General features: G+C 35.6%; 1 protein-coding gene and 1 long non-coding RNA gene across 2 annotated transcripts in view; one reads left to right on the top strand and one right to left on the bottom strand.

Moving 5' to 3' along the window:
- Window positions 1-13,197, bottom strand: part of LOC134731424 (uncharacterized) — a 423,644-nt gene that overhangs the window by 326,305 nt on the left and 84,142 nt on the right. The window lies entirely within an intron of this gene.
- Window positions 1-13,197, top strand: part of LOC129489402 (sodium channel protein type 1 subunit alpha) — a 138,036-nt gene that overhangs the window by 82,102 nt on the left and 42,737 nt on the right. Inside the window, exons 13-18 of the mRNA XM_055291908.2 lie at window positions 681-1,061; window positions 2,308-2,440; window positions 3,266-3,504; window positions 5,126-5,299; window positions 6,602-6,958; window positions 8,414-8,896. Coding sequence (XP_055147883.1) covers window positions 681-1,061; window positions 2,308-2,440; window positions 3,266-3,504; window positions 5,126-5,299; window positions 6,602-6,958; window positions 8,414-8,896 — 1,767 coding nt within the window. The remainder of the gene's footprint in view (window positions 1-680; window positions 1,062-2,307; window positions 2,441-3,265; window positions 3,505-5,125; window positions 5,300-6,601; window positions 6,959-8,413; window positions 8,897-13,197) is intronic.

The raw sequence follows: 13,197 nt of genomic DNA on the forward strand, positions 1-13,197 counted from the left end.
TCCTCAGCACTTTTAAGAAAAAAAAAATGTGGAACTGAGGATAGTTGATCAGGAATGTCCTTAGGTTATTTTATGATTTTATGTTGTTTTTCCTCCTAACGTCTTTATAAGTCATCATGCATGCTTCTGAAAATATTTGTCATGGTACACTTGATCAAAAGGCACACGACTCTGAATTTCAGAAGTATGAACTTCAAGTTCCAACAATACAATGCCTTATAGGTGAAAAAGAAATAATAATTAAGTGATTTTAGAAAGGTGGACTAAAGTAAATCGTGAGGACTGTTGAAAGTTTTGGAAAGACAAGATCCATAAAAACCAAGGTGGCCTTGTTAAGGTCATGGTGCCAGTGTTCACTGAATGTTTACCACGTCCATTGCCATATTCTGAAGATGTTTCCCTTTGAACTTGAGAAATGGTGGTTCAGGGTGTGTGTGTTTCAATATGTTAAGGTTGCAATCTATCTCCTCATTCTTTAATCCCAAGGGCTAGAAACCTTCTTTTATCAAGGTAATTTAATTTAATGTGAATGCACATAAAATGAGAATGATAATCAAAAGGAATGAGCCATATTCTGTTATGAATGCTGAAATCTCCTTCTACCTAATCTTGCAAAATGAAATCACATTCAAAGGGCCATATTAATATGACTTTATTTGTTTGCTGTTTCAAACTTCTAGTCTTTGTTGAGCATCCGTGGCTCCCTATTTTCACCAAGGCGAAATAGCAGAACAAGCCTTTTCAGCTTTAGAGGGCGAGCAAAGGATGTGGGATCTGAGAACGACTTCGCAGATGATGAGCACAGCACCTTTGAGGATAACGAGAGTCGTAGAGATTCCTTGTTTGTGCCCCGACGACATGGAGAGAGACGCAACAGCAACCTGAGTCAGACCAGTAGGTCATCCCGGATGCTGGCAGTGTTTCCAGCGAATGGGAAGATGCACAGCACTGTGGATTGCAATGGTGTGGTTTCCTTGGTTGGTGGACCTTCAGTTCCTACATCGCCTGTTGGACAGCTTCTGCCAGAGGTGATAATAGATAAGCCAGCTACTGATGACAATGTAAGGAAGTTTTAATAGTTCAGGCATGGCTGGCCCATTATTGCTGCACCAGCCAGTGTTTCTACGGAACGGCAACCTTGAGAATGATTCCTGGTTGGTCACGCTGTGAATGCACCTGCATCTTGTAATATCTTAAATAGACTAACCAACTAAAACTTAAAACCTTAACAGTCTCCTGCACAAACCTGAATGCATTTACTTATTAAAAGTGCTAAGGATTAATTAGACACAATAATTACTTTCTCCAGTTGGAGGATTTGCTATATGCCCACACTGAATTTAGATAGAAGGACATTCTCTAAGTCTCTGGTATAAAAGTAAATGAATGATCCTATGTTTAAGTGTCAAGGGTGTATAATAAATCTTTCCAGTGGATTATTCAATATATCTCTGCTTTAGTTTAGATTTTCAAAAACACTGTGCTTAAGTAGATAGCTTGTTACCTTAATACTCCTAGTACTCATATTTTTCTTACTAAAAAATGCTGATATAGGTCTTCTCAAAATTAATCTAAATGAAGAGACACAAATACGTTATTAATACAGACAGATAAAATAATTGTCTGTGTACAAAGGTATGTTATGTGTTTGTGGATGTATACCCAGATGAGGAATTTTAAACAGATGCTGCCTCTTCTTAGACTGTTTACTCACTTGGAAATATATCAGCATGAGGAGGCATGACTAAGTCAGAATTAGATGACTTATTGCTTTGGTACCCTGGATGAAACTGTTGTCCATGCAGCATGTGTGTGTTCTTTTTAACATAGAGTTTGTGTTGTCAATGACCATCTACATCTTGTGTCCAGAAAATAAGATGGCAGCTAAGTGTGTTGCAATCATTGATCCTTCCTTAAAATTAAATAGCTACCTTCTCAAAAATCAAGTGCCTTGATCACTTGTAGGACTTTTAAGTTACTAGGTTTTTACTATTAGTTCAGAAATACGGGTAATAACTGTTAAATATATCTCTTAAGAGTTTTATCAACTATATTAAAATTATTTCATATTTTATAAAATTATGAAATCAGGAAGTTAAAATCTTGGTTTTTGCTGTATGATTAAATGGTTAACAGTTTGAACATTCCAGGCTAATGATACAATAAGTCAGAAATATCTGCCATCACCAATTGAATATGAAAGTGCATGATGCATGTGTTTCATGAAATTCACTGTGTCACCATTTGGTTGTTTGCTTGTCATATTGCTCAAATTAATTGTTTAATGCATTAGCATTTTCTTTACAGGGAACAACCACTGAAACTGAAATGAGAAAGAGAAGGTCAAGTTCTTTCCACGTTTCCATGGACTTTCTAGAAGATCCTTCCCAAAGGCAACGAGCAATGAGTATAGCCAGCATTCTAACAAATACAGTAGAAGGTTGGTAACAAATTCTATTTTCGTTTCAATTATTTTCACTAAACTTATATTGTCTCATTTCAAACAAATATATTTGTGAGTTGGGAATAGTGCATTCTAATGAAAAGACAGTAAGTCTAATTCAAGAGCTGTTATTTCTTTTATCTACTCAGACATTCTAGAAGCTTTAACAATTTATTTTAAACTCAGTGATATTGGGACTAAGAACGTTTTCCTAACTGTGTGGCAACTCTTTGAAAACGCAGAACAAAGCATTTCTGTTAGGGGTTTCTAATCTCATCAGTCATAGTGACCCTCTTTTTGTTCCATTAGTTTAAGACTTCAGCAGTACAGCCCTTTTCAGCTTCATCCTAAGTACTCTCAAGATTGTAGAGGAAGAGCAGGTCATTTTCACAAAATAAAAACAAGTTAAAAAGATGATTCTTGGGTCACATCAATCCCTATTCTAGCTCTCATAGTCTGAGGTTGACAATGTAGAGTCATTCACATAGGGTTGCACACACAATATCTACACCACCCTAAACCATGTTCCCATTGAGACGTCACGTGAAAGACCACTCATTTAACTTGAGGCCAAGCACTGAGCCACAATGTCAGTGCATAAGACAAAAAACTACCCATTGTTACCTGGGCTCTATGTGTGTGTCTGATGAAATATCTTTAGGAGGTTTAGAGTAAACTGTAATTTTTTTTAACAAGTACAAAAAAGGTTGTCTCTAACAAAAATGTGCTGATTACTGAAAATAAGTTTAGTGGATATGAAATAAATGTGTGTGTATAAAATATACCTTTTGGTGGTTCTTTTTTTTTTTCTTCTTAATCTAGAACTTGAAGAATCCAGGCAGAAATGCCCACCCTGTTGGTATAAATTTTCCAACATATTCTTAATCTGGGACTGTTCTCCATATTGGTTAAAAGTGAAACATGTTGTCAACCTGGTCGTGATGGACCCATTTGTTGACCTGGCTATCACCATCTGTATTGTCTTAAATACTCTTTTCATGGCCATGGAGCACTATCCAATGACAGACCATTTCAATAATGTGCTTACAGTAGGAAACTTGGTAAGCATATTGGAAGGTAAATGTGTTTAGTCTTCAAATTTTCTGCTTGAGAAACTGTTTACATTTAATTGTGTATAGCAGTCTTTCAAACACCCTTCATGCTTCCTGGCCCCCACGAAATCGCAATTATATTTAGCTGGCTACACTCTACTTCTTTGCCAAAAATACTGACCCTTAATGTGCTCACAAAAACTGAGAAAGGCATAGGCCTACAGCACTACTTGAAAAGTCAACAGCAATATTTATAACTTTCCAAGATCCAGAATTAGCTCATAGATTAAGAACATACTTTTTGAGATATTATTACAATTTCCCTTACTGTAGAAGACTAAAATAAAATTGTGGATCTCTTTTATCCTTAGTCACCATCATTGCAAGAAATAATTTAACAACTCAAAAATGTCTCCAGCTTTTCTTCTTCCAGGATCTAAGTAGTACATGTATTGTTTGTTTATCCATCTATTCTATATCAAAACCATGAACTATTGAAAACCTCCAGTACATTTTGTGTGTTATATGATTATGAAGGTCATTTTTGGTGAAGGTTGCCACTTAATTTTTTCTTTTTTTGCTTCAAAAACATAAATTATTAAAGTGTTTGCCAGTCAACTCAACTTAGGAATATTAGCTTTTATTTGCTGAAGGAAAAAGCTATCTAAAGTAATGTATGCATTTCCTGTAATATTTGGTTTCAAGTTTAGGATTTTTGATGGTAGAAAGCAAAAGCATCATGCATAACAACCTGCATTTTATTAGTTATATTTTTGAAGTTCTACTATTTATACTACGGAAGTAAATTTATTTTTTCATGTGTATAACAAAGAATGACAATAGTAATGCACCTAGTATAATAACAGAAAAGAATCTATAACTCTGATTTGAGGGAAATAGGAATAAGCTTATAGATAAATAAAAGTGCTCATGGGCAAAATGTTGTCAGTACTTGTGTTATATAAAGTCTAGAGAAAAAGGTAGTTTGGTATAATGGAAAGAGCACTGTTAAAAATAGACAACTTGGGCTGGGCACAGTGGCTCACACCTGTAATCCCAGCACTTTGGGAGGCCGAGGCAGATGGATCACGAGGTCAGGAAATCAAGACCATCCTGGCTAACACGGTGAAACCCCGTCTCTACTAAAAATACAAAAAATGAGCCGGGCCTGGTGGCGGGAGCCTGTAGTCCCAGCTACTCAGGAGGCTGAGGCCCGAGAATGGCGTGAACCCGGGAGGCGGAGCTTGCAGTGAGCCGAGATGTCACCACTGCACTCCAGCCTGGGCGACAGACTGACACTCCGTCTCAAAAAAAAAGATGACTTGTACTCAAATCCTAGTTTTGCCATTTTCTTGCTGTATGATATCAAGCAAGTCATTTCACCCATCTGAAGACCTTAGTTTCCTTATCTGTAAGGTAATAATTGTATATTATCTACTTAGCGATTCCACAAGGATAAAATTAAATAATGTATATGAGAATCTTTCATCAACTACAAATTGCCATACAAATTTAAGTTAGTAATAGAATCATTGTGGGAAAATAGCATAAGCATTATGTTCTAAGAGCAAATCTTATGTCATGTATGTTATTATCTGGTGGAATTAGATTAATTTTGTTTTGATCTTAGGTTTTCACTGGGATCTTTACAGCAGAAATGTTTCTGAAAATTATTGCCATGGATCCTTACTATTATTTCCAAGAAGGCTGGAATATCTTTGATGGTTTTATTGTGACGCTTAGCTTGGTAGAACTTGGACTCGCCAATGTGGAAGGATTATCTGTTCTCCGTTCATTTCGATTGGTAAAAAGAAAAAAAAAAAAAGCACCAAATTCAAAAACCTTTCTAACAATCAGGGTTCTTGCATAGCAATGTCATATTTTTTTTTTTTTGCCATACAACCATTAGCATTGTAAGTTTTTCTGTAACATTTGCATTGTCAAAAACTTTTCCTATGTGAAAAAAAAATTCTCAATTATTTACGAAAACCTTTATTTCAAAGAACATAGTTACATAAAGGTTAATGTATTACTCAGTTGCTATTTTCACTAAGTATTGCTTCTAGAGACTACTACAGTTAATATTTCTAGACCTAAGAAAATATTTTTAATGAAAATGTATCACCTTTTAATAGTAACTTGAAAATATATATAGCCCTTTGTAGCAGTGGATGAAAATCAGATGTAAGATGTGCATGCAGAAACTTTTTCTAATTCTGTCTCTGGAAAATATGCATCTTGCAAAAGTCAAAGGAGAGAAAGTCTGTAGGATTACTAAGCATGCCCATTATCCTTACACATATATCCTTACAAGTCAGGAAAATAATTGTAGAATCATAGGAAATATTCCAAGTTTTTCAATGCAGGTGCATGTAACTACATGAATACCCCTAAGGAGCATTAATGAATAATGAACATTTTTCTCTACTTATATCTGGGCTCAGTATGATGTTACTTTGCACACTATTGGCAAATTAATATGTTTCAGCAGAGATATTTCAGATTCAGATGTCAATATTATAATGTCTGGCCTTAGAACCACCTTTATAAAACAAATTAAGAACAGTTGGATTCCAAGTACTCATTAAAAATTCACTATAAGAGGCCTGGCTTGGTGGCTCATGCCTGTAATCCTAACACTTTGGGAGACTGAGGCAGTTGGATCACTTGAGGTCAGGAGTTCGAGACCAGCCTGGCCAACATGGTGAAACTCCGTCTCTACTATATATATATTTAACCAGGTGTGGTGGCACGTGCCTGTAGTCCCAGCTACTTGGGAGATTGGGGCAGGAGGATCGCCTTAACCTGGGAGGCAGAGGTTGCAGTGAGCCGAGATCACTCCTCTGCACTCCCGCCTGGGTGACAAAAGAAAAAAAAAAAAAAGGAAAGAAAAATAATTCACTGTCAGAGAAAATGATCTGCATGGTTAAAATATGGAAAATCCAGCTTTTCCTAGGGAGTCTAAAAATTAGCCATGAGCCTGAGAGGGTTAGGGCAGATCAGATATTGTAAGATATTGAATTCTAATTACCATTTCTAGGTAAAGCTCAATACATATAATGCTTTTAAGAATCATACAAATATATATTAATCTTTCATTTTCCAGCTGCGAGTTTTCAAGTTGGCAAAATCTTGGCCAACGTTAAATATGCTAATAAAGATCATCGGCAATTCCGTGGGGGCTCTGGGAAATTTAACCCTTGTCTTGGCCATCATCGTCTTCATTTTTGCCGTGGTCGGCATGCAGCTCTTTGGTAAAAGCTACAAAGACTGTGTCTGCAAGATCGCCAGTGATTGCCAACTCCCACGCTGGCACATGAATGACTTCTTCCACTCCTTCCTGATCGTGTTCCGCGTGCTGTGTGGGGAGTGGATAGAGACCATGTGGGACTGTATGGAGGTTGCTGGTCAAGCCATGTGCCTTACTGTCTTTATGATGGTCATGGTGATTGGAAATCTAGTGGTATGTACCCATTTAAGATATGCATTTCGGAAATACATTGAGTATAATATAATGGTGACTGTTCTGTCAAAAAGAAAAACTATGATTATTAGTTTAAAAGTCCATTACCTTGGATATATTATCACTTTAACAACACAGCAATATAGCAGTGCCCCTGCATTTTTTATACCAAATTCTATTTTGTCAGTCACTTCATCATTTTTTTTATGTGAATTACAATACAGTATCATATTGAAGACGAGCCTAAAAGGATGTGCTGGGACCATTTTATAAATTCAGAGCCAAGGAAGAGAGAAGTCTAAAAAAAGTAGAGAGAGAAAGTGCAAAATTACCATCCAGACTAGGACTAAAAAGTGGTGTCTTTAAGAGTTCGTAATGCTTGGCCGGGCGCGGTGGCTCACGCTTGTAATCCCAGCACTTTGGGAGGCCGAGGCGGGCGGATCACGAGGTCAGGAGATCGAGACCACGGTGAAACCCCGTCTCTACTAAAAATACAAAAAATTAGCCGGGCGTGGTGGCGGGCGCCTGTAGTCCCAGCTACTCGGAGAGGCTGAGGCAGGAGAATGGCGTGAACCCGGGAGGCGGAGCTTGCAGTGAGCCGAGATCGCGCCACTGCACTCCAGCCTGGGTGACAGAGCGAGACTCCGTCTCAAAAAAAAAGAGTTCGTAATGCTTGTGCCATTTCTTTGCCCCACTGTAGCATATGATATTCAATCACTCTATGTCATACGGCAGATGCACTAGCCAACCTAAGTTCATCAGTTCTCGAATGGCTAATGATGCCCGAGATTACCCTAATGGAGTAACTGATCAATCTTTATCTCTCTTAAATTTGGAGTGTTACTGTTTATAGTACAGAAATATATAAAATATTCTAAAGGTATGTACATTCATGTGCCAGACTCATGGAAATATGAGAGATTATTCATAAACAGCTCTACTTAGTCAACAATGAAGTATGAAAAATATAATAGATTAAGAAAATAAGTGTCAATGCCTATGTTAAGCTCCTAATCTTCATTCTGAGTCGTAATGGTTATTTTTCAATTGACATCCAATTTAACATATTTGTTTATCAAAAAATTATAGAATGCATTTAAATGCATACTTGGAAACATTAGTGATTTTTAAGAATTCTCATATAGTACATATATAAATCTGTTTTCTTTTACTCATACAATTTTAGAGTTAACAAAACCTTAGATTAGCTCATTCAATTTCACTTTACGAATGGGAGAACTTGAGAGCAATAGAAATCATGTCTTTGTCCAAGGATGTACTATTGAGCCAGTCACAAATTCAGATCACCCATCTTCTAATCACTATGCTGTGGTGTTACCTTCTCATCAAGTCTTAGAACTTAGAGTTTTTTCCACACTTAAAAGAATAAGTGATTGTAATCTGCTCTTCCCTACATCAGTGTAAAATTATAATCATGTTTTTGTTGTTTTTAAGGTCCTGAATCTCTTTCTGGCCTTGCTTCTGAGCTCATTTAGTGCAGACAACCTTGCAGCCACTGATGATGATAATGAAATGAATAATCTCCAAATTGCTGTGGATAGGATGCACAAAGGAGTAGCTTATGTGAAAAGAAAAATATATGAATTTATTCAACAGTCCTTCATTAGGAAACAAAAGATTTTAGATGAAATTAAACCACTTGATGATCTAAACAACAAGAAAGACAGTTGTATGTCCAATCATACAACAGAAATTGGGAAAGATCTTGACTATCTTAAAGATGTAAATGGAACTACAAGTGGTATAGGAACTGGCAGCAGTGTTGAAAAGTACATTATTGATGAAAGTGATTACATGTCATTCATAAACAATCCCAGTCTTACTGTGACTGTACCAATTGCTGTAGGAGAATCTGACTTTGAAAATTTAAACACGGAAGACTTTAGTAGTGAATCGGATCTAGAAGAAAGCAAAGAGGTAAGATTCTATAGGTGTGGGAAGGTATGAATACATACACATATATACATATACACACATACAGATGATCCTCAGCTTAATGATGTTTTGACTTAAGTTTTTTCTTTACTTTATGATAATACAAAAGCAATAGCCATTCACTAGAAACCATGCTTTAAATTTTGAATTTTGATCTTTTCCCAGGCTAGCAATTTGTGGTACAATATACTCTCATTATGCTGAGCAGGGGCAGCAAGCTGCAGCTCCCAGTCAACCACGTGATTACAAGGATAAACAATCAATATTTACCATACAGTGTACCGTATTCAGGAAATTACCTGAGTTATCCAACAGTTTATTATAAATTATGCTTTCCTTTAAATGATTTTGCCCAACTGTAGGCTAATCTAAATGTCCTGAGCATGTTTAAAGTAGACTAGGGTAAGCTATAAAGTTTGGTAATTAGGTGCATTAAATAAGTTTTGATGTACAATATTTTCAACTCACAATGAGTTTATCAGGAGCTAACCTCATTGTAAGTTGAGGAACATTTACAATACATGCATTATATTGCCTGTATTTATTATTATATTTTTTCCATATAGATTTTTTGACATCATGTAAAATTTTATTTCACTGAGAAACAAAAGATTTAACTCAAGGAAATGATTGATAAATTAAAGGGTAATATAGTATACGTGTGAGTTTTCTCATCCTTAGTAATGGATATTTGTTAGATGAACGAATGAACAATCCAACAAATAGACAAACATCAGATTTAATCCTTAAAATAACCTGGAAAGAAATGTGTTATTATGTTAACTTTTCAGATAAGAAATTTAGCTTAGGGAGCATTAGGTCACATAACTAGTGAGGGGAGTGCCAAGAGTTTAACTTAGAGCCCTTGTTTACAAGTTCTGTTTATTGTTTTTTGCATCACATTGGCTCATGTACGTTGAAGAGAATTTAACAACAAGAAATATTCTTGTAGCTCCTTCAACTAAAATTACACTGCCCTATGTATTAGCCATAACACTATGCCGTAACTGGGTGGCTTAAACAACCAAAATTTATTTTCTTACAGTCCAGAAACTGGAAAGTCCAAGATCAAGATACCAGCAGAGTCAATGTCTAGTGAGGGCTCACTCCTTGGGTTGCAGACAGCCACCTCCTTGCTGCGTCCTCACATGGCCTGTCCTCAGTGCATGTACATAGAAAGAGAGAGAACCCTTGTGTCTATTCTTCTTCTTATAAGTGCACCAGCCCTATCAGAATAAAGTCCAACCTGTATGACCTCATTTAACCTTTATCACCACCACCTTACAGGCCCTATCCCCAAATACAGTCATATTGAGGGTTAGAGCTTCAGCATATGAATTTTGTGGAGACAAAACTTAATCCATAGCAACCTATATTAAAATATTAAGTTAAAAGTCTAATGGATATATAAGATAATTAACAAGGAGTCTAGGACAAAGCACCTTTACTTCCCGTTTAGTGTTTGGAAATCTCAAAAACAGCAGGGTGCCCATGTTTTAGGCTGTATAGTCTAAATATTTTAAAAGATTGAATACATTAAAGACATTTTATTAGAGATATAATTCTATTAGATATCATCATGTCCATTGCATTTTGATAGTTGTCCATGGAAGATACCACAGGTATGTGACATTCTTTTGATTTAGTGACTATATCCCTTAAAAGACACTTCAAGTATTTATAATGAGTCTCTGAATAATCTAGGTCATCCTCCACTTTAGGAGTAGGGGGCTAATATTGGAGCTGGAAGCAGCCGCCTTGACCCTAGCATTAGAGCTGCTTAGTTAATTCAGGTTTGTTTGATGAGAGAAGGGAAAGAAATATAGTGCAGAGATGCAATAGTAGATAGATCCTGTCACATTTCCATGTCTATGGAAATACATTCAGGACAAAAAAAAGATAATAGACTGTTTTTATCAAATATTGTGGACTTTTTTACAGAAATTTTAATTTGGATATTATGTCAGTTCAGACTTTGTTTATTTGAGTTTTCCTAAGGAATCAGATGAAGGCCAATTTTTTGAAAAATTGTTGTCTTTATATTTATAAAATTGATTCTGAACTTCTGTTAAAATAAATTTAGTAATAGCCTAGTCTAGCTTCCTTTGTCTTGAATCTTTAGACCTACATTTAGTATTTGATGAGGACTAATGGCTACCATATGCTATCTGTTATATTAAAAAGGAAAAAGACTCTTTTATTACAAAGACCATCCATAAGATATATATTTTCTGTAAAAATTTGACATGATTCATACTCTTATTGTTTTTGTATATTGATCAAGGCTAAAAGAAACACTAACCTTTTTATAAAGCAACTATCCACTGAAGCACTAGAGGTAGTTCTGTTTCTTTCTACTTTGTGGTATTTTATATCTTGGAACATTACATTAATTGAAATTTTAAATGTTAGGATAATAGAAACTTTAGAGATAATTTAATGCGGTGCTTCTCAAATTGTGAGTCATAGTTTATTTAGACTTGAGAAATCCCTTTAATAGGCCAGTTTTTTTTTTGTTTTTTTTTTTTTTTGTTTTTTGTTTTTTAATGAAATAGAGATCTGCCCACCTCAGCCTCCCAAAGTGCTGGGATTACAGGTGTGAGCTACTGCACCCGGCCAATGAAATAGAATAGAATAACGTTAGACCACATTTCATGTCAGAGGGAGAAGTCCTGGTAAATGAAGCTTTTGCCACCTGTGCTGAACTTTAATGTGTTGCTTGTCTAATTAGAATGCATCCACTTGGTTCATGGGCATAGTGTCTGAAGTTCAGGAGTTCTTAAGCTTCAGAAAGACTGTTTCAGCTTTTTGAAGGTAGTGGTAATCAAGCCTTCCCAACCCTAGGCAGAACAGATTCTTTTTTGGTTCCCAGAGATATAAGGCATAGAGCATAGTAATAAATAATGCATCTTCTTGACTCATGCATCTTACAAAGTACTATTATATTTTAGGATAGCTACTTATATGCGTGCATGTCTCACCTTTTATGTGGTGACCTACTTAAACATGTTTGGTACAAAGTAGACTCTCAGATCAAACTTTTCCAGCTCATTCAACTCTTCTTAATAAAACCATTTTGAAGGGCTCTCATAAATACTTTCTCTGATTAGAGCATACTTGTGATTGTCATTTTAATTCCAATTATTTTGGACCAATTTTTTCTCGATTCAAGAGTCACTTGAGTTAGATTTTGTTGTTTTTGTTTTTGTTAGCCATGTTACCTTGTCACTTTATACCAGACTTCTAAGAAAGTAATAATCTCTCATCTTTTCCGCATGAATTGCTGTTGAAATGCAGTTGTATCTCATCCAGATGTAATTTTGAAATTAAATACTGAAACTTCTATTTATCCCCTAATGATACATTTCAATTTCTTTTATTCATTTTTGAATCTGGCTTTCTTTTTATATTCTTTTACAGATTGCCATATTGTATCAAATTTCCTGGCACTTTTACTTCACAGTTCCTTTCTTCTTGGTCAGAAATAAACCCACACAATATTGTTTGCCCTCATTGCTTCATCAGTCTCATACTGTATTCTGTTCATCAAAGTAAGGCACAAATTATGCGATATTATGCTTTTAGAGGAATTAAGCTGACAGCAGATGCCCCAATAGATGAAGAGTCTTTGTTCTACATTAGGAATGCTGCCTGTAGTATATTAATCTCATCATTTTGGTTCTTTTTGTTTTAGCCTTTATTCTTCTTGCCTATTTTCATTTATTTATCAGTTATCATATGCCAGGGAGACTAGATAATGGAGTATACTAATAAGCTATAAGTAATGATTTTCTCTCTCTCTCTCTCTCCTCTCTCTATCTCTCTCTCTTTGTGTGTGTGTGTGTGTGTATTTACAGTTGGACCCTGACTTACAATGGTTTGTCTTAATGATTCGACTTTATAATGGGTTTATCATGAGTTAGCTCCATCGTAAGTTGAGGAGCATCTGTGTGTGTGTGTGTGTATGTGTGTGTGTGTGTGTGTGTGACTTTCAACCTTTAAGTATGAATTTTCATATTGAGACATATGTTACTGATGCAAAAATGTTACCTTTCATGGCCTCTATTAGACTAGTTTCATTTGAACATGTTATTGTTTCCACTCCTGAATTCCACTAATGACTTACCTACAATGCATCATTATAATACCTCCAAAATTATATTAATGCCTTGTGTTAAAATTACAAGTGCCCACTGTTTATTATTCATACACTAAATATTTGTTTTAGACATGTGAAGCCACAGTTATAAAGTTGGTAAATGGTTATACTCTGGAGCCAGATA

This window comes from Symphalangus syndactylus, chromosome 9, assembly GCF_028878055.3.
Source record: "Symphalangus syndactylus isolate Jambi chromosome 9, NHGRI_mSymSyn1-v2.1_pri, whole genome shotgun sequence".
In the NCBI taxonomy this organism is placed as follows: domain Eukaryota; kingdom Metazoa; phylum Chordata; class Mammalia; order Primates; family Hylobatidae; genus Symphalangus; species Symphalangus syndactylus.